The 27963-nt window shown below is 43.4% G+C and overlaps 1 protein-coding gene across 3 annotated transcripts; it reads left to right on the forward strand.

Annotated features, from left to right (window-relative positions):
• The first annotated feature begins 226 nt into the window (after positions 1-226).
• cacnb4a (calcium channel, voltage-dependent, beta 4a subunit) lies at positions 227-27808 on the forward strand. 3 transcript variants are annotated; one of them, XM_042084676.1, is made up of 14 exons: positions 227-476; positions 1949-2032; positions 18904-19023; positions 19437-19559; positions 19869-19996; positions 20871-20947; positions 21749-21768; positions 22385-22465; positions 24631-24689; positions 25033-25142; positions 25380-25531; positions 25876-25971; positions 26071-26247; positions 26673-27808. In XM_042084676.1, exons 1-14 carry the CDS (start codon positions 414-416, stop codon positions 26934-26936), a joined length of 1554 nt encoding a protein of 517 aa, XP_041940610.1. In that variant the 5' UTR covers positions 227-413; the 3' UTR covers positions 26937-27808. The 3 variants fall into 3 exon arrangements, with proteins under 3 accessions (XP_041940610.1, XP_041940611.1, XP_041940613.1); XM_042084677.1 differs by lacking the exon at positions 20871-20947 and having other exon boundaries at positions 21750-21768; XM_042084679.1 differs by lacking the exons at positions 227-476; positions 1949-2032 and adding an exon at positions 6206-6667.
• The last annotated feature ends 155 nt before the right edge of the window (positions 27809-27963 follow it).

Here is a 27963-nt window from a genome sequence, read left to right on the forward strand (position 1 = left end):
TTTCTTGTTATAGCCTATGTGAGCAAAAGTTGTAAATGACGATTGGAGGCGATATTTATGAATTCTGGTTTAACCTAATGAGACATTTTGCTACTAGTCAGAGCATCATGCGGAGGAGAGGGGGAGGGTTGGACAGCTGTTCCACAAACACACGGTACTATAGGTCAGAATGATGCGCTAACGGCAGCCACGTGTTAGTGCGTGCGCTTAGTAGTAGGCAGGCTGCTGCGTAGGTAGCTTGGTGGTTATCCGAAGACCCCAACTCTGCGACCGCAAGACAAACGATTATTATTATTTTATCCTCAGTCTCCTCAGACGCAAAGACTCGAGTCAAACTGGAGCAGACAATAGCGTACCCAGAGTGGACCGGCACAGAGAGGCAGCCCCCTCCGTGGACCGATGAACTTGCGGAGATGTCCCGACATATTTACACCCGCCACGGGATAGGTGATGGAGTCCAGAAGCCTATGTTTCAGGTAGGTGCACGAATTGCACACGGACACAGACGGTAACGGACCGAGGTGCTCTGCACGAAATGCTTTTGCCAGAAGACAATGCAATGAGACATTTTATACCTGCTATGATTTTCTTTATCTCATGCTTTCCCGTTATCAGCGCTGAAGTGCATTTGGAAAATTGGCATAAGTCACCTGTAAACTGCCTGTATTATACAGTGACATTATTACACTTTTATTTATTTATTTGTTTATTTTCTGCACTTCGCACAGTTAGACTGTTTTTCAAGTACCCCCTTCGTATTTGATGAAATTGTATGCAAGATAGCTTACAGTGTGGCCACAGTCTAAAACATCGACTTCATCACCTTACAACACACCTAAAAGAATAACATGCGCGCTGTAAAAATGTATGTGCTTCACTCATTTGTGTGAATGACTATATAGAATCATTAGTAGGCTACTGCTATTCTAAATCTTCTAAATCAAAAGTAAAGAGAAGGACTGACCCAATTAGTTAGTCCCTGTTTTGTAATCTGAGTTGGTGACCCCCTTGTTGTTTCCCATGGGTACTTGGCTTGTTGTGGAAGTACTGTATGTACTGTCATTAATTCAATAATTGTAAAGAGCAGTCTGAATACTTGAAAATATGCAACAGCAGGGGGGAAACAATGATCAGCAAACTGCAGTGCGGCCATCTCTCTCTCTGTTCGCCTGAGGCTAAACACAGTGCCCCTCTTGGACCAGAGGGGCTGAGAGAGGGCACGGTGTCACTGGGATGTTATGGGATGTCAGGCTGCGTTCAGATGATGATGTGCAGTGGCGTACTGTATCCCTCACACTGAGCTCTCTGCCAGTTTAACTTAGTCAGCGGCCCAGTTAAAGGCCTTCTTCCCACAGACTGCTGCAGCTGGACAACGGACATTCACATGCAGGTTTACAGTAACAGTAGTAGCCTTTAGTCAGTGTTATGCTATGACAACATGTGTTGAGTGGACCATGTTTTATTTTATTACTTGCATCATTCATTTGACATGTTGGTACTCTCTACCAAGCCACTTACAAACAAGATAAAGTATGCTCCAGGCAGCCTCACAGGAGCTTAGGAATGTAATGACAATGCTCAGTTATTTATACGAGTTAAATAATTTGACATTCATCAATGCATGACCTGGATATGTGAGCCATTATAAACTGTAACATTCCAAACATTTACTGGCCTAAATGTAATTATAGACTGTCAATATACATTATATAACACCAAATAATTCCCAGTCAATATACAATATACATTACAGATGTAAACTGCACACACTGTACAATGCAGGATGCATCTATGCTCACAGCCGACCACGGCTCCTATTTTTGGCGGAGGGGCTGGTGTGTGTGTGTGTGTGTGTGTGGGGGGGGGGGGGGTTGAAGGTGCCCTTGTCCTGTCAGCAAGAAAGAGGGGGGGGAATTGGAGTGATTTATGTCCCGTGGTTCCTCTGCAGGTAAACCGAGGGACCTACTCTCGCCGCAGCCGCCTGAAGAGGTCCGACGGCAGCACCACCTCCACTAGCTTCATCCTCCGACAGGTAAAATAGCCATGTTACACAAACACTAAGAACCTCATCCTCCGATAGGTGAAACAGCCATGTTGCACAAACACTAAGAACTTCATCTTTTCATAGGCTACACAGGAGAGATGTTAAATTCTTAGTGCTATAGGTAGGTGTTACATTCCTAGTGCTATAGGTAGGAGATTTCACACAGCAGCCAATCAACAAGCATGAAAATTCTAACATTTCAATTCTATTTGCTTGTGTCAGAAGTTTTTAGTACATTGAGTACATGTGGGTGTTGTGCTGAAGAGTTCACGGAGTGTTATTTCTCAAAGTCTTACATAAAAAAGTTCCATGCTCAAATTAACCTTCTGTACCAGTACATCTCACCAGCCATTAAAAAGGCTCGACAGTGGTCTTCCAAGAACAAGAATAATCCGACCTCTAGTTCCTCTCAAAGAGCTGTTTAAAGGAGAGGCTGTCTCGTCTCACAAATGCCACTGAAAATGTTCAGACAAATGCATAATACCAGGCACTGAAGTGTTAGACTGATAATTGGAGAAAACATTTTGTATGGAGGAGTCGCTTTGAATCACTGTGTGGACCTCTCCACATAACATTAGCAGAAATCAGCAACATAATAATAGCAAGATGGGGCCTGGGGTAAGAAGGAGTGAGGCGGGGGGCTCGATTGCCTTGATTTGCGTCGATGAGGGACATCAGTGGACTGCACTCTCGCCGGCTGCCTCAGATCCGGCGCTGGCCATGCATAATTGATAAAGTGCACGCAGCCCTAGCTGCTGCCAGGAGCAAAGACTCCATCCAGTACGGTGACAAATACTAATGTTTCCGCCTTATGAAATCATTGTCATCATCAGTTCCCCGGCTTCAGAGATCACTCTGTTATCGGACACCCCAAAACAAACAAATAAGTTGCCATGGGTTACCAAGGTGTAAGCCTAGGTTTTTTGTGGTTGTCGGTTACTATACCTTTCCATGCGATTCAAGGCACATACCAGCCCATAGTGGTACAGGCTGATATAGAAATGTGGATTTTGTCACTATGGTGGATACCCCCTCTGCATTTATCCCAATCCGTGAATTAGTGAAACACACTCAGCACACAGTGAACACACAGTGAGGTGAAGCACACACTAATCCCGACGTAGTGAGCTGCCTTCAACAACAGTGGCGCTTGAGGAGCAGTGAGTGGTTAGGTGCCTTGCTCAAGGGCACTTCAGCCGTGCCTACTGGTCGGGGTTAGAACCGGCAACCCTCCGGTTACAAGTCCGAAGCGTTAACCAGTAGGCCACAGCTGAGTTGCTCAGGTTGATGAAATAGGGTTGTGATAACAAAACAAAATGGTTTTGCTTTATTTATTTATTTACCACCCCTCCTTATCACAGTGTTAACCCATCCTATTCAATCAAAATGAGACCAGTCAGTGATCATGTCAGACAAAATGGATGGGCTTCAGCCTGCTGCCTCAGCGGCTCCTTGTCTCTCCAGAATGGTGCCGAACTGGAAACTTACAGCAATGTCCATTTCGCTAGTGTCCCGTGGTGACCGCTAGACAGTTGGCGTGTATTAATTGCCTGAGCAATCTGATTAATTAAATCAGAACAGACTCTCATTTTGGGTTAGCCGAGCTGAAAAATGACTTGCCGCTTTATGCCTCTAGAATGAATAGTTAAAAAATTGTGTTGTGTTCAACAATGCTGGTCCTCTTACTCTAACGGTACTGATTATCAACAGCTGATTTACATGGTTAATCCCTTGATGTAGGTCATAGTGCCACACTGGTGCTGAAGTCGAGGCACAAAATCCTCTCCAGTGGTCCAACAGATTGCTCTTTGCCACCATTAATTATGTCAGTAAAAGGCATGCTGGTCTGTTGGAGGAATGACTCTGAGGTGGTGCATTCATAACCAGCCACTCACTCATCTGTTGAAGTAAAATATCTGTAATGACAAAATCACTTCTCAGAAAGTTTAAATTGTGATTAGATTAGATTAAATTAAACTTTATTGTCATTGTGCAGAGTACAAGTACAAAGCCAACGAAATGCATGAGCTCTATATTTTAGTGTATTGCACTTCTACAGTAAATTTTACTGCCAGAATCTTATTAAAATCATGTAAATAAATGAGTGTTATGTCAATGGTGTAGTCTAGTTAGCTGTAGCTGATACTGTGATCAACCCCAAATGTTAATACGTATCCTTGCCTATTTTAAGTGGGTATATTGAGATGGTGATGCTTTTTAAGTGGGTATACTGCGTAGTCCTGCGTATCACAGACTACACCACTCTTATGTTATGTTGGTTGGATATTCCCTTTCCCCTCACTTTTCCAGGTCTAGTTGTTTCTGTCATTGATTAGTGATCTAATTGATTTGTTCACATATATATTGATCTACAGCTGAGAAAGACTTCTGAGTCAGACAAAGAGAGAGAGGCTGCAGGCTGTGGAGGTTGTTAACAGCAACATAAATACAGTATGTCTCTTTCCTGGGGTTTTGTCTGTCCTAAGGCATGTTACGTAAAAGCATGTTGCACTTGCTAGCAAATGTGCAAAGCTTGCAAACCGAGCAGAAATGTTTGTTCCGCTGTTTAGTGCTGCCCATCTCAAGTGCAGTATAATATCTGTCTCTTCCTTGTCTACTTTAATCATTGATACGTCAGGAAAGACAAGTAATCGAGGAGTTGGTCATGCATAAAACCTTGAGATGGTGCTCTAGTGCTCTCTGCTGCCTGTGCTATGATACTGTTTAAATGTGGGCTTAATAACATTAGCATTGCATTAGAATTTGTGATCACCTGATGGTTTCAACCATTTCAACCTGAGCTGAGCAATGAACTGTAATTATAGGATACTCCACCAATCCCTACATACATCTTGAATGATGGACTTAGGCAGATATAGCAGTTGCTGTGAGAATTTAAAAACAGACGAAATGTGTTTGATTCCTGTTCTCATAGTTTGTCTGGGCATCATAATATTGCATATTATGGTGGATTTCCACCAATTTCTTGGACATGTCTTTCCTTGGATACAAAATTGCATCTGTGACTGAGACGAGGTTGTATCCTGCATTTGCCCGCAGAGGGCGCTAGTGGGACAATATAGACATGTTTTTTTGTTTTTCTCTGTGCAAATGTGGTCATATGAGTAATAGTTCATTTTTGGTATTTCATATTTTTATTCTTTCTTTGAAGTTAATTGTGTACAGAATCAGCTGTGATGACCAAATGTTTGCCCTTGTGCACAAGCATACATGGATTGGTGATGGAAACACAATATCCCTTCATGTTGTGGTGCTGTTTTACCCATTTCTTTGGTTAAAGATGTAGCTAACAGACCTGTGAATGTGAGGACTCACCTCTCTTCATTCTCTTGTCTCTTATTCTTGTTCTCTCTTCATCGCTCTCTGTCTCTGGCGGGTCCAGAGAAAGGAGGAGGTTTGTTTTATGGCCAGGCTCAGGGAGCTCAGCACGCGGAGAAGTACTGGTACATCCCAGCTCCATTGTGTCCAAGCTTCAGCAGCAGGTCAATAATCCCAGGACACGCTCGTATTTATGTTTCATTGTGTGATGATGGGTTCAGGCTAGAGGTAGGATGGCACAGACATATCTTGAATTTCCCCTGGGGATCAATAAAGTATCTATCTATCTATCTATCTATCTATCTATCTATCTGTGTGTGTGTGTGTGTGTGTGTGTGTGTGTGTGTGTGTGTGTGTGTGTGTGTGTGTGTGTGTGTGTGTGTTTGTGTTGGAGGGAGGAAGGGAGTCTGCTTTTATGATTGAGCTTGTGAAACATATGATTGTCTTTGAAAGGAAGTTTTGGCCATGTCCTAATACAGTACATCTACATACAGTATGCCTGCACATGATGCTCTGTTTGCTGCAGGCTAAATGTGAGCAAGAGCTGGAGATCATATTTGGATTAGACAAAATCAAAACACAAATTCACCTGAATGCCTGAAATACAGACCAATCCTACATATGATGGTGTAGAGAAGAAATGTGGTGGTAAGAAAATTATTCAGGACCCGCCTCCCTCCCCTCCTCCGCCCATTCACAGCCGAGGAGATGCTACCCTCTCTGAGCCAGCCAATCAGCAGTGGCACATCACCGCCCCTGTCATGGGCAGCCTTTGACTGAGGAAGGATTCTCTCCTGCTCCGTATTTGGAGGCAGCTGATAAGGCGCCACGGGCAGACCAGCAGCAGCAGCAGCCGCATCTGGAGAGAGACGCGCGCAGACAACACCGCCGTTGCCGCCGTGCCATGTGAACGGTCAGCGCACTCCAGACTGGGCAACAGGCAGGCGCAGCACAGCAGCCAAACGGCAACACCACGAACCTGAAGATAAAAACCTTTTTTGGTTGATTGTTTTGTTTGTTTGTTTGTTTGTTTTTATACACCCCCCCCCCCCCCCACCCCCTGTTCTTTGTGTTCCGCTTTGCCTTCTGCTCTTGGAGGGGTGTCCCTGTGGTGAAGGTGGTGGGAAGGGGGTTGGTCAGCAGGGACTGACTCCTCTCACTTTGCTACGGCAGCATTCCCATCCTCCACCCATCTTTATTGATTCCTGAAGAGACGCCTTTTGGGAATATCAAACCTCCATGTACGAAAATTTGTACCTGCATGGATTTGAAGACTCGGAGGGGGTGAGTGGAAACGGCTTGTCTTGGGTGGATGACAGTTGTACCATTATTGGCTGTTGTGGGGTTTTTGTTAGGTCGTTTTATGTTATTTTGTTGTTTCATTTTGTTCACTGACTAGACAAGATGCGACTTTATGAAATGTGATGAAATCCTAGAGCAGGTCAACAGACATATGTACATACAGACTCCAGACTTGAGTAGAGATTGTGATTGTACTCAGGGGCTTTGACTGGTATAGTGGTAGAAAGAGAGAGGGAGGGAGGGAGGGAGGGAGGGAGGCAGAGATGGCAAGAGTGAGTGTGTGTGTGTGTGTGTGTGTGTATGTCTGTTTGCGCACAGGCATGTTGAAGTATATCACTGTTACCCACACCAAGTTCTCCATCCCTCTCTCCAGCCTTCCGTTTGTCTCTCCAGTGCACTCGCTCCCTCTCTCCCTCCGCTCCAAGCTGCGTTCCCGAGGCATCGGGGGAGGAGAGCTGGCTCCTGTATCTCACCCTGTTGTTGTGAGCGCAGGCTGTTGGCTCTGTTTGTTTATTAGCCTGTTGGTGACGATGCGTGCGGCTGTGTACTTGGTGGAGACGGTGGTGGTGTTTGGTGTGGTGGTGGTCTTTTTTCGCAGTGCCTGCCCCTTTTGAAAGGCTGTATTTAGCTTAATGTATCATTATGTAGCTCTCTCTTATGTGGAATGGAAAAGGGAGTTGTGTCGTTTTAAAGGGACAATACACATGTGCCACCTCTTGCTTATGCGGAATAATGCATGGCAACGCAGGCTTGATCAACCAGGAGGAGTCAGTGCTATATTATCCACATCCAGTGCTTTCTCCAGGTTTCAGAAGACCTCAGATGTTTTCTGGTTCTGACGAACCACTGAGATAGCCCTGAAATCTGATGCCTTCTAGGCCTAATGACACACTTCGGACAGGCTGGTCTCTCCTCTCTGGTGGCGTTGAGTAGCCCGCTGTTGTATTGATGTATATTGTTTCCTATTGATGGCTATCGGGGCGAGAGTTTTGTGTAGGATCAGCGGAGGAAGAGAGAGTGCTTACAGAGCCAATTAGATGGCATGGCTGCAGAAGGACTGGCGCTGAAGAGGCTTACCTCATCTCCAATGAGCCTTTCTTAGGTCAAAATGTACTTCTGTGATCAGGTGGTGTTACTACATCATTTAAGAGACAGACAAAAGTGGAAAAAAAAATCACTCAGCACACGTGCTAGAAATATTAGTTTATTTTAACAGCAGACTGATGGTAGGGAATTTGATTATGATGATGAGAAGTGAGTTTTGTATTAATAATAATAATTTTGGTTTACTCTGTATGCAATGAAGTGAGAAAACAAAATGCTTGTTAGAATAATTCTGGTTTGTTGCTTTCCCTAAAACGTCTCTGACCTCTTCACATTCCTGTGTGGACTTATCGGCTGTCGCTGGCAGTGGACCTCTGCTTGTATTTCTGGAGACCATTTCTTCACATAGACCAACTCAGATAGACCAATTCAAAAACCAGAGAAGAAATTGAGAAATCTGGAAGAATTTGATGAAGTATTTGAAGATGTAACGATGGAATATACACGGTTTAACCCCCCAGTTTTCATTTATCCTTAGTTCCAGTGCAGTCAGGCTCTTTATTTTGCCACCAGGACACTTTCAAAGAAAGAGCTGCCCGCACTGAAAGCAGCGTCTCCATTGTGAGTCTACTGCTTTCTTCAAAGCCCAGAGATGGAAGTCTATTTAAGGGAGTGTCAGGTGTACACTGCCTTTTTTGTCTCTTCCCAGCTTAGTTTGGCAAAGACACTTGTCCTGCATACCCACCAGGAGGACTGCTCACTGATAAGGGATGGAACACACTACAGATATTCATCTCACTTCATAATTTGTGCCACATGCCATATATGAGAAACTGTCTTACGATGGATTGTTATAATTAGAAGAGATGTTGTTACTTTAAGATAAATTAACCTGCTTCAGTGTCACACAACCATAAACATTTCCTCTCTCCCACCTTTTTAATAATCAGTTAGTTGATGCATGAGCTAAGTATATGGGACCATTCATAATGTGGTTCCAGCGTTTATGGTTCTGTGGCAAGTCTCTTTCTACTCATTCCAACAGATCTTTGAGCCTAGGCCTGTGTGAAAATGTGTTCATGAGTTCCATGTAATTTAAGCACCCTTTAAACGTCTCATTTCAACACATTTGTAGGTATCAAGTGGTGTAACACATACATTGGGTTATTTTGTGGTATGTCTACCCCAACAATGTTATCAAAACAATGCAGATGGTGGAACTGTTTTTTATATACAACCCATTTTCAGATTTAGATAAAGATTTAGTGTTATAAAAAGGCATTTATCTTCTTCATTTGGTGGAAGAACTTGGTGTGAGATGTTTGTTTTTAGACTGGGGAGAAGTGCTGCTGTTCTGCTTTGCGATGCTTCACATCAAGTAACACTCACTGCATGATGGATGAGGTCTCTTTCTCTAAGTTCAGCAAAAGCAGTATAGCGTCAGCCACCATCGCCTGTCACAGGGGACACAAACTAATGTCGATCACTCACATTACACTCACAGGGCACAGAAAGGCCACACAAACAGGGAACATTTTCTTAGTTTTCATGAAGCATTAATAAAAAGGACAAAATACCAGTCATTTATCTACTATCAGGACTGACTTTCAGTTTGTAATAAAAAAGGGAAGACGATCAGGATGAGGACACTCCAGTATCCTTAAACAGTGACCCTCAAACCTACATAGTGAGAGTCCCTATCAACCAAAGCTGTATCTCTGTATACTCAATTGTAGAACCACTGTCAACACTTACACAAAGTTGGCACAGACTACTTCTCCATCAGTTTTATCGTCTCTTTTTTTTATCTGATGGATCTCTGAGTCATTGTTGGTATGCCATTCCGTACCACACTAGATAGATGCATGCCCATGCTTATCCAGGGCTCGGGGGCGAGCTCAGACGGTGGTTGGTAGTTGGCCGTGGATGGGCTGGGTTGGGTTTCTTCAAAGACTTCCGAAGAGGGCAGGCCGCCACTGCCCAGTGCGTCTGGGCTGCGTCATGCCCAGTGGGACTGGATAAGGCAGGGAGCCAAGCGCAGCCTGGCGTCGTACGCGATAAGGCCAGAGTGTGGTGTGACACACTCAAGCCCAACCTCTCAACGCCTGGCAGATAAGGCCTCAACAAATGGCGAGTGGCTTTGTTATGTGTCTGTGTGTTCAGGCCAGTCATTTGAGGAAGACAGATTCACTTTTGTCTGCAGGATGTCCTGATCTGATTTTAAACTGTTTGCTTTATTATTCATGTCTTAACATAACCCATCATATCCTATCATTAGAGAGTGAGTATAATTTTTTATTAATTTTGTAGATCTCACCAGTAAAGTTGTGTCAGGGTTTGAACTTTAGTCTGGTTCATTTTAGTCTTTTTTTTCTGCTTCCAAGCAACAGGTTCTACTGTCTTTTTTTGCTACCAACATCAGATGTATTCTTGTTTTTTCTGCGTCTTTTTTTTTTTTTTAACTACACTTTGCCTCAGTGACATTTCATCGTGTGACTAATCTAGAGAGCCGCCCAGCGGTCGTGTTGGAAGGCTAACGTTAGCCGGGGGGGGGTGACATGCTAATGGGCCTGGAGGCCACTATACGAGGCTGAAGACAGAGTGCTCTAGTGTCACTCTGTGTTTTTCTTAGCTGTCTCTCCAGCAGCAGAAATGGCAGTGCTCTTTGCATTTGTCATTAACTCCTATTTGACGGAATGATGGGCTAACCGACTCATTGGGTGACTCTGTCGTCTGTGAGTTTTTATTAATCCCCTTATGACTGGTTACATGGGTATCCTCCATTTATGTGAGGGATGCTGCTCCAGTCACGCTCTCTGTAATTGAACCTGACTCTCGCCACCACAACGCTGATGCCATCGACTGCAGAATGACACTTTTTGTCAAGCGCATCCGTTTCCCTCTTATTTTGCTTTTGCATTATGGATTTTGTATTTTAATGAAGCCATTAATACCTGTTATACATATCAGTGGGAGGGCTCCTTCGCCGCTAAACGGATCATGATAAGGACGTAAAGTGATTTTCTTGACCACTGGGACAATGCTTCACGGCCGAGTGAGAAGCGCAAATGTTCTACATTCATTCCATTTTGTCAGCGAAAATTATTTCTTATCTGTCTCCCCGAGTGAGCCCCTTTGAATTGCATATTGCATATATGGTTCCAAATAGGTTTTTGAATGCCAGAAGAACGTTTCCTAAAGCACATTTTTATTCGTTTTTATGAAGTCCATTTAGGATGCATTTGTTCATTTTCAAAGCAATGAAATATGATGTGTATTATTTCAATAGCCTTTCAGTTATTTTGAAGTAGCCCTTGAATTTATGATCTTGTATCCTAAATGTTCTCTCTCACTTCCCCTCCATGATGTGTCCTACCATAAACCGACTGCCCGTGCCATAAGCTCAAAGAAGCTCATGATGAACTGGTTGTGGCACAGTCTTTGGATGATAATGGGAAGGGAGTGTTTTGCAGAGCAAACTGATATTCACAGGACCACCATGCATCATATGGTGTCAAGCTACCCTTTGTAAGCATGTTTTTCACAGACATAAAAGCTCTCTTGGTTGGGGGGGGGGGGGTTGTGTACATACACACAGGCATGCAAGAGTGAGAGAGCCACTCTCACTGTGGTGTGGGAGGGTTGTTAGGTATGTTGTTAGGGAGGGATGTTACCTTCTTGTCTAGTGAAAATCAGTTACCTTTACCTTAGCTTTTCATGTAAATGCAAAATAGCATAATTGCCATTGCATTAATGTTTGTTTGATATTGTGTATATGTGGTTAGCACCTGGTCCGGTGTACCCATCCTTCTCCAGGTCACCAATCCCAAATTGCCAAATACTTTGGAATAATAAACATTTGGAGAAGGGATGTGTTCACTGATTCCATTCAAATAAATGAGTGTGAGGGCACTACGTTTAGAATATTTCCTTATAAAACATTGGAATTCAAAATATTGCGGTCACCAATCTTTTGTGTGACTCTCAGCTGGCAGGGCAGCTTTGCACTGTATGCAAACTAGCTTTGGACAATGACACTGCAAGAGACAGGAAAGGAAGAGGACCTAGTGGCGAAGCTCGGCCCAGTTCCTCCATATGGCCGGACTGCGGCCAGGCTCCTGGTGACATCATAGCAGAGTGGACAGCATGGGCTCTCGAGAGCATCTGTGGTGGAGGGGAAGATGGAGGAAGGGGAGTGGTGATAAGTAAAGAAGACTACAACCAGAGAGGTGGCCTGTACCACATGGGTGTGCGTGTGCACAGAGTTGGATTCTGATTTTAACAAAAAGAAAGAAAGAAAAACATGTTCAGTTCAGTTCCATCGCGTTTTTCATAGCTCCACACACATTATAGATGGTGGAAATGATATGTGATTGAACTGTATGTATGCTGTTCTGGGCTTAGAAAATTCCCAACTCTCCCACTCTAATGCTGCTCAGAATGAGGCCCGGTTACAACTCTGCCTGAGGGGAGGTACGCGGCATTACTGAATTACCTATGAAAGGGGTCTGCTTTACAGTGAGGCTTGTTTGGGAAAGGATCTGCATAGAAAACCTGGGTGAACCTTTACCATGTAACAAATCCTTTACTGGTGGGAAATGTATATTGTGGCTGTTTAAATAATTGCCAGTCCAAACTAAAAAATGCTACAAAGCACAAAGAGTCAATCAGTTGCTCAAAGGTGAATCATTACTGGTAATGAAGCTAGAGCGATCATTTTGTTGTCTTGATGTACTTGCTGTTACTGTCAGATTGTGTATTTTTGTGTTTTGTGACCAAATTCTACTGTAGCCTACTGTAGGTCTGTGTACTGCACCCAGTTGGATCAACATGTAGCACAGCCAGCTACAAGTGCAGTTGTTTGAAAGCAGCCCAGGCAGCTGTTGGAGCCCGTATCCAGCCTCCAAAATTGTGAAGGGTCGGTACGTAAATTGAGCAGCCAGCCGAGGAAACAAGCTGGCGGTGTCAGGCTGAGGTGAAAGCCACTGTCATCTGCTGTGCAAACAATTCTGTCCAGCTCCCTGCGTCCCCATACACACCCCCCTTCGGAGTACTGCCGAGTCGGCATTGCTCGATGGAAGCGCACCAGCTGGCCAATGGCTGTAATGCATTACAAAGTGGAGTGATTGGCTGATGGAGGACTATGTAAGGGCTCTTGTGTGTGTGTGTGTGTGTGTGTGTGTGTTTGAGAGAGAGAAAGAAAGAGAGAGAGAGAGAGATTCTTGCTGCTGTGCTACCAATAACAATAATGATTTGAAAAAAAAAAACCTGAGTCCCTTGTTGCCAACAGCAGACCGGCCTCTCAGTCGGGCGCAGGAGGTTGCCAAGATGAGTGGGGGGAGGATAGATGGTGATTCATAAAGCCTGTGGTTGCTTTGAATGAATTCTGTGAACTGACTAATTCTGTGAAATGAAAACAGGAAATCTGTTGTGGCTAAACTTCTTTATTTAGTGCTCAATTTCATTCGTATTGGAATGTGTTGTGAAGCCAGACGTGCCCCTACACTTTCCTGAATGCATACGTCAATTAAGGCATTTGTTTTGAAGGCACAATGAATGAGGGAGTCATTATCGCTTAAAATATTTACGTTGAATTGAACAGAACTGGATTATTATACTATAGGCTATGTACAGTATGTATTATGCGGTATTGGATGTCCACTCTGTGGTTGTTGAAAAGTGAATAGTTATGGTATGAGCATTTTTCTGGACTAGCATTCAGATCCCTGGAGTACTTTCTTTGAGCACACAAGCGTTTGAGCTCCAGAGTGGTCTACTTCAGATGCCTGCTTCAGTGATTCACGTCAGATGCCAGTGGGCCAAAGGGGCAAGGTGAGCCATGGTACCCGCATGGGCACAGATTGGTATGGTGGCACAGTGGAATTCTGAGATACTCCTTCAGAACTTACCTTTGTGACAGAGGAAGTAATATCAGCTTTGATGTCATTTGGGGCTGATTTTCTGTAGAGGCGCAAAAGCATAGCATTCAAGGATTGTACGGTTGTATCTGTAGCAAAGGTAATGAGTGAAGTTGTGTGTGTTTGATAGAAGGAGATCAGTGGTCTTATGATAGATACTTGAAATTGCTATGTCTACCTGTTGTCTCCATTGATCATCATCCTGATATTGAGATGCAGTATAAACACATGAATGTCTAATACTGTACATAGGTTCTGTTGTAATGATTAGGGAGCTATGCATGCATATGATTTATTCTCTGAGTGGAGAGGGATTTGAGCTATACGAGAAATTATCTGGGATCTAAAGGACTTCCCACAGGCTAGAAGCATCCCTCTGCCATCAGAACCATCTGTGCACATATGGACACATGGAGACAACCATATGGGGTTCAGAGATCATAATTGCCCTGTGGGACTAACCATTAAATACACAGAACATTACTTAAGATAAGGTGATTATGATAGGCCAGGTTGATGCTTACTGAATGTGATTTCCTGTGATAAAAATGGAGGAAATATCTGGGTTGACAACCCAGCAGCTATTTTGGTAGCGTAGATGTTGTTTTTTCTCATACCAGATGTGCTGTCCATGTGTGAAGCTTAAGTCAACCAGCCACAAGACAACATTCTTTGTTTCTCCTTGTCACTTATAACATAAAACGAAATGTTTTAAGATTGACAGTGGACTGCATTATTTACAGAAATATAGGGTGAATGCACATTGTTATATTTTACAAACATGTTCACAGCCTCTATGTGCAAGTGTATGCAACCCAGGGGCTACTACAACGTATCAGCTATGCACTGGGAAGGACAATAGATATGTGCACCCTGTAGAACATAAGGCAATTGCATTAGCAAACTCAGTCAGTTCACATCATATCATATAACTGTGAATGTAGGCCTGCATGCATTTACACAGTAAGCCAACCACACAGCCCAGAGATGTACTGCTAATAAGATAATGTAGCTATATCTCCCATGGTAAACTTTTTGAACTGTGCCATGTAACCATATAAAAGAATACATTATTAATACATTAAGAATACATTTGTATCCCCTGTAATTGTGCTTTGAGGCTCCCTATTATGTAAGCATTAGCCTAGCACAAGTGCAGATAACCAGAGAGAGAGAGAGAGAGAACCATGCACTGTACAGAGAACGTACTAGAGTACCATAGTCAAGTTAAGTCAAGTCAGTTTTATTTGTATAGCGCATTTAACATGCACAGAGTGCAACCCAAAGCGCTCCACATATAAGACATTCTCATTGACACATAACAAAAGACAATAGATGCAGGACGGAGCCGCGTAGTTGCCAGCGTACCCGTGACACCAAGACATGACAAATACATTCATTTCACAGTGAGAGAGATGAATTTGTCGCTTGTCATTAAGTGTGTCACCAGTGGTCATTCTCGGCTGGCCCACCTCACTCAACAGGGCTTCATGCAGCCCTGATGTATGGAGATTACATGGCTGTAATCAATGGCTGATTACACCTCTGTGTACACCACTGTGCGGGTACTGGTAGTGGGCCAGCAATGATGACTGGCAGCTCACACTGATGAGCTAGCCGGCCAGTCAGTGCCTTAACAAGGCCCTGCAGAGCCCAACGCTTTGGCCATCTTGCTGCCTCAGTCCATAATGCGTGCTAACACTCACATTTCAACATCAATAGATGATCCAGTCCTATACATATTCAGACCTTTTTTTAAAAAAAACAATCAAATAAATCATGTTCTGATTGGTGCTCCGCTGTTTCATGAGTGTTTCATGTCCAGTGGAAGCCATGTGGAAGGAGAAGCATGCAGCCGTGACAGTAAACTAGAATGACACATTCTGTTTCCCTTGGCCTTCCTCTCGTCTATTTTCAGTTTCCCTCTGTTTGCTGTTCAGCTTCTACCTCCCACAGATGGCATACTGTGTCATTCATAACAAAAACCCCAGATGAGTCAGAATCAACGATCTTATTAACAGGGTCTGACTTCTATAAGACCAGATAGCATCACGTTCACATGTAGTCACTAGACTTCCATCCAAAACACATGACAAAGGTACTACCCACACCACCCATGATATGTTTTGATCGGAACTGAAACCACAGCCTTGGCCTTGCTCTTTGCATCCCCTAGAGAGGCTTATTGTAGAGTACTGTCTACTGTGAGAGACAATGGGCTATAATCTAGCCAAGCTGCTGCAGCTGAGTGCGATGCCTGAAATAGCTTGTCGTCTTAAGGAGGCTACAGGGGATGCTGGGGCCTCACGTCAGGTGGGGAGTGGTGACATTTAGACATGGCCGCCTGGGGTTTGTGTTCTTGCCGTCTTAGAAGGCCACACCGGAGATCCCCACTTCTTTTCCTCATCCCTGTGTGCCCTACTGTTTGACCTGTAGAGATCTGCGCTGTCTTCCTCATCTGGGTTGTCAATCAGTAGGTCCCGTGGTCACCCAAAACGTACCACCTTTCATTTCCTTATTTCCGTTTAATCAAACCCTCGTTCAGTGACCAATGCTTGTTCAGCGTGTTCATTTATTTTTGTTCATTATGAAATGAAAGCTACTTTCTGTTTCACTGGGTAATGGGGGTAATGAGGTTATGCTGTAATCATCGTACTGTGTATACTGATGTTGCATTACATGTCACTGATTCAGTGGGGCAGATTCAGAACTAGCCAGTCTCGCCTCATCTTTTCTCTCTCCTCAGTCTCTGTCGTTTTTCTTCTTCTTTTTAACCCCTTCTCTCCCCCCTCCTCCCACCACTCTCTCCCTCTCTGTTCTCTTGAGGGGTGAGTGGGCGTAGCGCAGGACTGCAGGTGCTGTCTCCCAGTAGCCAGCCAGTCATTTGCTAATAAGGGAAGGTGGGAGATGGCTCTTGCAGCTCGTGTGATAGTAATGACATCAGACACTTGTTCTGCCAAGAGGAGAACGAGTCAGCCCACCCCCGCAGAGAGAGCGAGAGAGCGATAGAGAGAAAGAGAGAGAAATTGTCTTCAGGGTTTGCGCCACGTACAGCTATTTTAGTATCCATGAAACAGCGAGTTAGAACCTTGTCACACATATGGTCTCAGTTTGCCCAGCGCTCAAATGAAACATTAGAGTTGAGTGTTAATATTTTAGTAGATGAATGAAGGGTACCTCAGAGTGATATATTCCATGGTGTAATACTGTAATACTGCCTTCTTAATTTGCTCAGATATGGGGGGAAAATACTCCAATGAATCTTTCTTAATGTATGAGGAACTAGCCTCCGGGCTAACTAGCTGAGTGCCATTTTTTTTTTTTTTTTGGTAAAAATCACAATCTGGAAAGCAGTAAGAATTCTGCGGGCCCTTGTGCTTTGGGTTTATGGAGATAATGGCTGCATCAGTGGCGTTGGGTTCCTTACACCACTGTGATCAACCACTCAAGCACACTCCAGTTTCCCATGCCACACGCACTGAGGAGTCATCCACCTTGGAAACCTCTGTGACAGGCATGAAAATGTGATGTAGATGTTATTGCCATTATTTGAGTAAAATAATGTGTGTGTGTGTGTGTGTGTGTGTGTGTGTGTGTGTGTGTGTGTTGTATGAGAGAGCAAGAGAGAGAGAGGGAGAATGAGGGACAGAAAGAAAGAAAGAAAGGAAGGGCTCATGTGTCTAACCTGAGAGGGCATTACAAGGTGAATTTCTACTTAGATTCATGTATTGCCATTCTATGTGTTTCATTCTCTTACAAGGTTGATGACGCAACTGTTTCATATGGAACCTTTTGATAGTGGCTTCAAAGCCCTGTTTGATTTTGCATTTAGTGGTTCTCTTCACCTGTAAAAAGGAGCTCTGTTTGAAGTCAGTGCTTTACCCCATCCATCTCCATGCATCATTCAAAGGCTCAGAGGAACCTCTGCAGATACTGCATCATTCAGTTCCTCCTCTAGATGATTTGTGTGATGTTTGCAGAAGGTTTTCAATAGACAATAACTGTTCATGTTATTTGCATAGACATATTTTATAATGACTTACAGTATTTTAAGCTACCAAACTGAGTTGGGTTTGATACAACTGTGAAAAAAATATTAATAAGTAAAACGCTAGTTTATTGATGAGCACTGTGTTTAATGTTTACTGTGCAGAAGGTTCACAGTTAATATCTGTTGATATTTCACATTACTTTAATATCTGATATTTTACGTTATTTTAAACCAATCAAATTGAACCGCATTGAATTGAATGCACAATTGAAGGTACTAAAATAAATCTAGTTTAGCTTATGATCTTCAAGAATTCTTAGAGCATCCATCAGCAGTGTTCTCTCCAGAGTTTTGTCTAATCATCCTCCATCTTCATCACATTCACAATACATTTACATTAACATTTACATTGCATTACATTTACATACACATGCATGCACATTAGATCAAGTCTTGGGCCTTTTAAAAAAAATTCTACTTCGGAGACTACTTTCTGCTGACCTCCAAACCTTTCTGTCTATGTTGGAAGTGCGTCCTGGGATTTGCAGCTTTAATCAGAGCTGCTTTGATTACCGCTCAGCCCTGGCCTCATTCCTCATTCCATCTCCTCTTCTGCACCTGCATTCATACACGTTACAGTCGCGCAAGTTCTACAGCCGCAGACCGCTATGTCACCTGGTCTCAAAAAACCCACACAATGCAGGCAGCAGTTCTTAGAGGACGTTCTCTTTACATTAGTTCAACTTTAAAGATGCATTTTTGTATGCTGATGAAGAGAGCTCATCTAAGCTGAGTTCTGAGTTTTTAATGTTGAATGACAGTGGAAGTGATCATTTAACAGCATGATATTGTGCAATGCTCAAATAGTTTGGCATCAGTCTGTGATGGTGCTCCCACAAACTGTATAATGAACAAGTTACCCAGAGTATGTGCAAAGGTTCATTTAATCTGCTTTGGATAAAATTATATTCTGCTCTGTCCTCCAGGCATCCGTGTGCAGCTTATCTTGCCCCAGTGTATTTGGTTCATCTCAGATAGGTATCATGCATTTAGTCTGACTGCCCTTATAAAGAGCAGCCTTATGTCATGAGTTGAGATGTCATTTCATGTTATTTGACAATTGGATACAACGCAAGGTCACTGCATGCTGGTCAGCGCTGGGCTCCCTGGACTCACACTCCATGCGCACTGTGTGTTTGTGACTTGAGGTGACTGACATGGTGCGCGCGTGGCGTAACCCCGCCCTGCGTTCCATCTTCCCGCAGGGTTCCGCTGATTCGTACACTAGCAGGCCGTCGGACTCGGATGTGTCTCTGGACGAGGAGCGGGAGGGCGGGCGGCAGGAGCGTGAGCAGCAGGCCGCACAGCAGCTGGAGAGGGCCAAGGTGAGCCTGAGGGGGAGGAACTCCACACAGACGCTCCTCAATCAAACTCTATACAGACACTCACTCTTCATTCACACTTCACACAGACGCTCCTCATTCAAACTCCATACAGATGCTCCTCGTTCAAACTCTATTTACACACTTCTAAAACTCTATCCTCATTCTGCTCAGTGGCTAACTCTACCTTTTTCCAGCAGGAGTCAGAGGTTTAGATGGTATATTACTGTTTGCCAATATTTGTAGTTTTTCCACCATGTAAGGGCCATTGGGTTCTTATAAAGTCACTCAAACTATTCTGCAATTTCATAACCACCAAATGTCAAAGCTAATATATACTATATGTCTAAATACATATATGTATGTTTATATATAAATATAAATATATATATATATAAATATATTTATAAATTCAGGCGAAAGCAGTTGCTTTTGCAGTGAAGACCAATGTCAGCTACTGTGGAGCTCTGGATGAGGATGTCCCAGTGGCTGGAACTGCCATTTCATTTGATACCAAGGACTTCCTCCATATCAAAGAGGTACTAAGTCACTGGACTACTACCTACTTAAAACTATAAGTACTTGTGTGTTTGTCTTTGTCTGCTTAGAGTGAAAATAAACACTTTGTCATCAGTGGTTTTATTTATAAAAATATATTTTAGAAACAAAAGCAATCAAGGAAATGTAGTACATCATTGTCACACTTATAGTATTTCACTCATGACCTTGATTTGATTTGATAGCTTACCATTCAGTAGTATATACTAGAGTATTCCATTATATACTAAGGGTATTTTGTCACATTCTGTCTAGTAATGTTTTAATCCATCACCGGTCCCGCTTTGCAGAAATACAACAATGACTGGTGGATAGGTCGTCTGGTGAAGGAGGGCTGTGACATCGGCTTCATCCCCAGCCCCCTCAAACTGGAGAACATTCGTCTCCAGCAGGAGCAGAAGAGAGGACGCTTTAGCGGGTGAGTGACTACCACTTGAGCCTCAAGCCCTCCCTTTGAGTGACCACCACCTGGGCCTCAAGCCCTCCATCTCCACCTGCACTGTTTCTGCAAGAATTCCCCACAACTCAGTCACACCTAACCGGCCTCAACTACAAAATGGTCTAAAATGGTTGCCACGTCGGTCTAATGCTCATTATTGCCATTCATTCTAATATGGTCCTATTTACCATTTGAATTAAGTTTATTTGATTTTTTTTCCATTTCATTTATTGAAAAAAATTATTTTCATACAGATAATATTTGTCTTGTTTATTCACTCTGTTAGAAACACCTAGACCACACCTAGACCTGTTAAAAATACCTAGACGATCTAGTCATTATTCAGAGTCAGTAGTAACATGGACATTCATTCAAAGGTGATTCATTCATCACCTCACATACATACAGCACACTGCTTGCTACAGTAAGCCTCCTCTACATACTTGCTGCACACTGCCCCCCCTCCCTACATACACAGCACATTGTCTTCAGGATCTTCTCCAACACACATCCTCTACATACTTACAGCACACTGCCCCCACCTACCCACACACACACTACACACACACACACACACACAGTAAACTGCTGGCACCAAAGCAATCGCTTCAATAAGATCATATGAAAAAGGACAGTCTCAGTTATTGGTATCAGACATTTCTCGCATTGAGTCCAGGACAAGTGGCGTTGTGTTTGTTAGACACTTTGTTACCCCTGTTTCACAGCGTAATTTATATTCTGCGGTGGCCAGCCCGAGTGGAGTCGCCTGCTTTTTTGTCAGGTTTGATATATGGTGCTGTCTACCTCGTTAACGCCACTCCCTCTCCTTTTGTCCTCTGTGCTGTGCTTGCAGTAAGACCAGTGGGAATTCCTCCTCCAGTCTGGGGGAGATGGTCTCGGGCACTTTCAAACCCAACCCTCCCTCAGCAGGTAAACTCTTGCGTGTCAGCCTCAGCCGGGGTGAGAGAGAGAGAGAGAGCTAGAGAGAGAAAGAGAGGGGGTGAATGCCTTTCGGAGCTGACCCACTTTAAAAACACAGCTGGAAAGAAACCAGTCAATGAGAGATGATGCCCTCAATTTAAGTTCTAGTTAAATACAAGTTGCAAGAATGAAAAAAAAAAAACTGTGATAGACCTTTAAGTGCTATCCATCATAAGTGTTCTTTTTGGGTTAGGCTCTTTTTATGGGCATTTTCAATGTTACAAATGATCTGTGGCTGTGAACCCTGTCAAGCAGGATCATATTAATTAAGCTTGTCTGAACTGCCCACATCTGAGAAGAGTTGAGGTGGAGTCTATTTCATTTATTCTCATGCCTCGTTATCGTCAGTGTTCTCCTCCCATTCAGCAGAGAACACAGACCACTTTGATTTATAATACAGCCTCACAGTAGAGAAAAACATCTTCTGTGAAATCTGCTCTTACACCTGAACTAGTCAGGAAGAATACAAACACCTTGTTTGTTTTGACCGTATCTGTATGTGTTCATATTAGTTCCATATAGGAATTCTTATAAGCTTTGTTACATTCCCTGAAACAAGTTATGATTGAAACCATCACCTTCTCTTACATATGGGTGTTTGAAATGCAGTAGTTTAGAACATTTCATTAATTGACCTATTAATGTATTGCAGTATGTATAGAAGTATCTATTGTAAATATAATTATATAATGTATGTAAATGATGATTCAAGACTGTATAGTTCTTTCAACATGTTTCTTCTTTCCATAGGAAAACAGAAGCAGAAAGTGGTAAGTGGTCACTCTGTTACTTTTTATGGTTGTTGCTGTTTGTTTTGTTTTTCTGTTTTGTGACTGTATAACATTTATCCTGTGTACTGTGTCTTTTGCCTTGGCTTAACAAATAGAGCCAAACCCAACTGCTCTATCAATATTTCTAATAGGAGTCACAGGGTGATGGTGTATTGACATTTAAGCTTAGTTTGTACAGTAGATGATGAAGATAATTTGTGTTACTTAAAATAGCAGGCAACATCTAATACCCAAGTTAAAGGTGAATTTTTTTTTGACAAATTACGTCCACTGTTAAATGAAGCAGGGCTGCCCATTGACTATTGATTTCATTTCTCAGTAGACACATTACTGTGCTCTAAGCGACCCAGCACCCCTGTTCATCAGCAGTATAGTGTGAGCACGATGCTGCCGTCTGCACAAAGGGGCAATCACCCGGCTATTTCCTCTGCATATTCCCATGTCTATGTAAAATTCAGAGGAAATGGGTCACAACCAGCATCCTCCTGCTTAGCGAATGCCACTGACAAAGTTGGTTTGGAGTTTGGGGTAACACTCTGGATAACATTGTTTTCTTTTGTTGTTGTTGTTGTTGTTGTTGTTGTTGTTTTGACAGGCAGAACACATTCCTCCCTATGACGTTGTTCCCTCCATGAGGCCGGTGGTCTTAGTGGGTCCCTCTCTCAAAGGTTATGAGGTATGTTATCATCAACATTCATTTCTTTAATAATTTATTTAACCACAATGCCGTTTTGTCCCGTTACACACTTTATGAACAGTATTGTAAACGTGCTAATTGCCAACCATTTTGTTCGAAAATTCTAAAACAATTATGTTTTTTAATACTTCAAAATAACATTTGTTAAATGAACCTTACATTTTCAGTAGCTATACATGTAGGTGTGTAGATTTGAACAAAATCTAGTTTGGTTCTTACCGGGGCTTTTTATTGCCTGAAATATCCGATTTTGTTTACCACGCTCTGAGTTTAGTGCTGGGCTGGTGGGTGCCTATTCCCAACCTTTATCAAGGCACATCAATGGTTAGCACGAGAATTCTCGTCGTAAATCAAAATTCCACTGGAGCTCCAAGCGGATTTGTACACGCAGCCTTACAACACTGTTTACAGCTCTTCAAGTCCCGGTAAAATGTAATTTTTGGTACATAGATAATTTAGATACACTTATGGTGTGGGTGCTTGCGTTTCTTTAGGAATCCGCCGTCTTGGTTTGTATAAAATAAATATTAAGTGACACATACATGTAAAAGGTTGGAAATACGGGACGGTTGGTAATAGCTGACGTTACGATATATCAGCACATGATATCAATGAACTCCAGGTTCCAATAGCACTTGCCCACCACGTCTTATATCCCTCATTACTGCACTGTTTACGAGCTCACAATATGAATGAAGCAGGCAGAGGGGGGGGGGGGGCAGAACTGACAAGAGAGCCATTGCTCCCCCTTCAGTTCTGGACACTGTTGTGAAACAGTGGTGCTCCCTACCAGTCATACACATGGATATGGGTTATTGATACAGGGGGGGAAAGGGATCGTCTCTCCCCCGGCATTTGGAGGGGGAAGGGGACTTTGATTATGAGGTGAGGAGAAGCTGAAATAGTCACAGAATCACGGTCCTCATCTCTGCGCGGTGTTGTCAAGGCAACAACCTTCTGGGTACACCACGTCAGTCTCAAAAGTGGAGCGTGGTTTCAAATTAGAAACAGGGAGAAGGCGACAAAGCATCTGAGAAGTCAATGTGAGACTAGATACACCAATCATCTGCGTGCAAATAAAAGGGTGGTTCATAGCTCGGCAAGTGCAGAGCAGGAGTGTGAGCTTAATCCTGCAGATTTGTGTATGTTCTAGTGACATGGGGTCTATGACACCTGGGAAATGAATGTGCAACATATGAATGATCAACATCAATACTCTATTCATGTAAAGAAGACATAATACCACATAGAGAGCTCTCTGAAATCATTCACTGTTTGTCTAGTCTGATATTGCTGTAAAATATTTCAGCAGAGGGAATTTCACTTATTTACCATCAATTGTTTTATTAATGGTAACATACAAGAAGCAAATGGCAGTCAATACATGAAAAAACTGTTATGAGGGATTACTGTAAAACGACTATGATATTGAATGTGTTTGCTCATCACTATACTCTTTAATCAAAAGCAGAATTGATTAAATGGCATTTATGAAATAACTTAAATTCTACATTTTTGTGGAAATTATCGTAATCTAAGTAATGTGTGACAAAAATACAAATAGTATTTGTCTGTAGAAAAAACAGCGAAGCCATTCATGTAACCCATTTTACACCTGAAATGTTAAAAGGTGATGATTCATGGGGCAACCTTTTAAGCAATGTTGCTGGGCAACCAACCACATCATCGGTTCCGTGTGTTCTAATTGGATGATCATGACAATTTGATGAGTTGTTCAGAAAAATGTTTTCATCATCAGTGGTATTTCAATATCAGTAGCAAGCAATGTGCCAAAATCACAATATTCAGGAACACTGCATTGCACATTAACATTGCTCAAAAAGTCTTGAGTATCATCTACTTAAGCCTAATTATCTTCCAGTGAAAACTTCCAGTCAACTTGCATCAAACACTGAAACCAAATGAATGAGGCAACAGGAGTCATAGAAATGAGTCTCAAATACAGTCTTACTTCTTCCTCTCTCCAGCATCTGCTTAGTTATAGACCTTGTTTAAGTACTACAATTGCCGGACGGTCCTCCTCTCTGACTGTCCTCTCTCATGTTGAGCATGTCCTCCTCTTGTCCTCTCTTACGCTCCCCTCGTCTGCTCCTCTGCCTTTCCCTGGGATGCCTTGCGAGCAGGTGACTGACATGATGCAGAAAGCACTCTTTGACTTCCTGAAGCACAGGTTTGACGGCAGGTGAGGAGGGTCACACCTTGCATGTTGTGGCTGAGAGGCAGCTCGTAGGACTCATGCACAGTGTGAATGCTGGGACGGGTGTTGTCATTGCAGTTATGGGGATAAATGATGACTTTGAATGGTACAAGAGAAGTCCATTTTTCAAAAGCCCATAACACATGCATGTGTGCGTTTTAATTTAACATGTGCGTCATCCTAGTCTGCCTGCTTCTATGCTTTTCTCCTACCACCTTCTCTTTTCTGGTGATCTAAGGCCTGTCTTGTTTGGCGGTTGTTGCATTATCTGTTGTACTGTATTTTGTTCAGAGGATGTACAGTCATTTTACCACCTTTCTCATAACAGGATATCCATCACAAGAGTGACTGCAGATATATCTCTGGCCAAAAGATCTGTGCTCAACAATCCTAGCAAGAGGGCCATCATCGAGAGATCCAACACCAGATCCAGCTTGGGTATGATGTTCTCCTGGTTAGAACTGTAAAGCATTGAGGCTGTGCTGTATGCCACACCACACTGTATGTTGGGATTTCAGTGTTGATGTGTTTTTTCTCACGGGTATTAGCGCTCTATTCCTTAGCATTTACACTCTCCCGTCAGAGCGCTGACCTCTGCAGCTGTTTGATTTTTTTCTTGACCCGTCCGAGTGACGCAGTGTTGACATGCCGACTTCTCTCTCATGTCCTCCACAGCCGAGGTGCAGAGCGAGATTGAGCGGATTTTCGAGCTGGCCCGGTCCTTGCAGCTGGTGGTGCTCGATGCGGACACAATCAACCATCCGGCACAGCTCATTAAAACCTCCTTAGCACCCATCATTGTCCATGTCAAAGTATCCTCTCCCAAGGTAAGAGTGGATTGCATCCGACAAATCCACTGGCAACTATTTACAGCGGCATCGACAGATAGTGTCCCTCCTCTGTTACTGTCCATTCATTATTGCTTCCCCCTTCTGGAAAATCAGACATAATTGATAGAAAAAAAATGATGGTCCAACACATTCATATGCAATCAAGCTCACGTAATGACAATTACAGATCTTTGTACAAATGAATTATTTTTCATTATTTTGTTCTGTAGTATTAATTCATATGACTGATACCACTGAAACTCTTATTATGGGTGTGTGTGTGTGTGTGTGTGTGTGTGTGTGTGTGTGTGTGTGCATGTGTGCTTGCTCATGCGCCGCAGGTGTTGCAACGGTTGATCAAGTCACGTGGGAAGTCCCAGAGCAAGCACTTGAACGTTCAGCTGGTGGCGGCAGACAAGCTGGCACAGTGTCCCCCGGTGCGTTTCCCACACACCCACTTCCCTCTTCGCCCGTTACCCCTCAGAAACCAAGAATGTCATGACTCACTCTCCTCGTCGGTGTGTGTCACCCCTCAGGAAATGTTTGACATCATTTTGGACGAGAATCAGCTGGAGGATGCCTGTGAACACCTGGCCGAGTACCTGGAGGCGTACTGGCGTGCGACGCACACGTCTCTCAGCACCCCGCTCAACCCCATACTGGGAAGGAACCTGGGATCCACGGCTCTCTCTCCATATCCCTCTGGGCTGCAGGTATGTTTTCGTCAGGCTAGTTTCCTAATGGTTCACAAAGCTCCACAGTTGGTGGTATATTGTACCTGAAGATCTGGAGATGTATGGCTGGTTTTCCAGTTGTCAATTTTATGTTGTTATGGCCTGTATTTTCCATCTTTCATGCAGGCTATAGCACCATAGCATTGTTGGCACTGTGCACAGAGCAGACAGATCTGAATGACTGTTTAATGCCGCTAAGAGTGCTGCTGTAACTCAGCAGAACACAATATCCTGAATATTTTCTTGTCTTAATATATCTTTATATCTTAATAACGTGTATATTGTAAGTGGACTGGAAAGCATGGAAAGCATTGGTGCATTTTTAGATACATTTGTAATTGTTTTCAGTGGATACTAGTCTGGTGGACTTTTAAAAACTGACTTTGCAATCTATCCATCAACAGGGCCAGAAGAATAAGCAGAGCAATCACATGGGGGAGCTATCCCCTGCCGAAAAACGTAGCCTGATGACGGCCGACGAGAACTACCACAATAACGAGCGGGCGAGGAAGAACCGCAACCGCCTGTCATCCGAGTCGCAGCAGAGCCGGGACAACTACCCGCTGGTGGAGGAGGACTACCAGGACCCTTATCAGGACACGTACAAACCCCACCGCAGCCGAGGCTCCCCAGGCGGCTACAGCCACGAGTCCAGGCAAAGGCTATGAGTCCAGGCCACTCCAGAAACAAACGAAAGAAACAAAAACACTACAAATACAACTGGTCTCTCCTCTCTGTAAAGCTCTGTAAAGGAGGGGGCTCCTGTGAGACTTTCTCCAGAGTGTTTATGGGAAGTGTAGTACTTCAGTCTTCTTGTGTGGCACAGTCTCCCTGCAGTGTGGTGGCGATAGGCCTCAAAAAGCAAGTGCTACCACTTCTTGCCGACACGAGGCACAGAATACTCATAATTGCTGGATGTTGAAAGTGTAGCGGATATTTTCAGAGGCAGTGCAGAGCACAGAATAGTTAGGAATTTAGTTTAGGCGGGGAAAATAAGCAGACCATCCACCGAGCCTTAGGGTGTTTTGGTAGCGTGAGTCTCGGGAGCTCTGTCAGTGTTAGCAGGTCAGACTGCTGTGGCATGTTGTTCCTGAACCGATGTCAGCATGCGGAAATGCTAGACAGCGCCAAGAGCCCCAAAGTCGACACGGAGCCTTCCCTTGCACGTTTTGTTTTTCTTCAGTAGCCAGTGGAGGCAGTGGAGTGTGATGCCTCGTTAATGTTATTTCATTTGTTCCAGTTGTCTTGGCTGGTTGTGAGTGTTTTCCGGTGCACTGCGAGGCACGGGGCAAGTAGAAAAAAAAATTCTCACAGTTAAAATGTTGAGTGAATCTTGTCAGGCTTTGATTTTTCTCTTAGATCTTTCCCCCCAATTCAAATTCAGTACCAATCATTTCCAAACACAAGGACATGTCTTAGCTGTTTGCTTTTTGCAGTTGAACCAGAGTTTCTGCATATTGTCCATTAGGGATGTAACGATTACCGGTATAATGTAAACCGCGATAAAAATGTTGACGATAACAATTACCGTTTTCTTTTCAAATATCATAATTATCACGGTTGATTACCGCGGTGTGGAAACCGTGTGTTTAATCCTTCCCAGCTTCATCCAAGCCTGCTTTTGACATACAGTAGGCCTGGTACAATGAAACAAAACTGGTACCTTACTGATTCTGTTGTCTAATTGATGGTTGA

This window comes from Alosa sapidissima, chromosome 2, assembly GCF_018492685.1.
Source record: "Alosa sapidissima isolate fAloSap1 chromosome 2, fAloSap1.pri, whole genome shotgun sequence".
Classification (NCBI taxonomy): domain Eukaryota; kingdom Metazoa; phylum Chordata; class Actinopteri; order Clupeiformes; family Clupeidae; genus Alosa; species Alosa sapidissima.

What these genes read in the sequence shown, in the direction of transcription:
- cacnb4a (XM_042084676.1), top strand. Translation starts at nt 414, where the DNA reads ATGTCCCGACATATTTACACCCGCCACGGGATAGGTGATGGAGTCCAG. An exon ending in AAGAGAGGACGCTTTAGCGG is followed by an intron (nt 19,997 to 20,870) that starts GTGAGTGACTAC and finishes CTGTGCTTGCAG; the next exon opens with TAAGACCAGTGGGAATTCCT. An exon ending in CCTCTCTCAAAGGTTATGAG is followed by an intron (nt 22,466 to 24,630) that starts GTATGTTATCAT and finishes CCTTGCGAGCAG; the next exon opens with GTGACTGACATGATGCAGAA.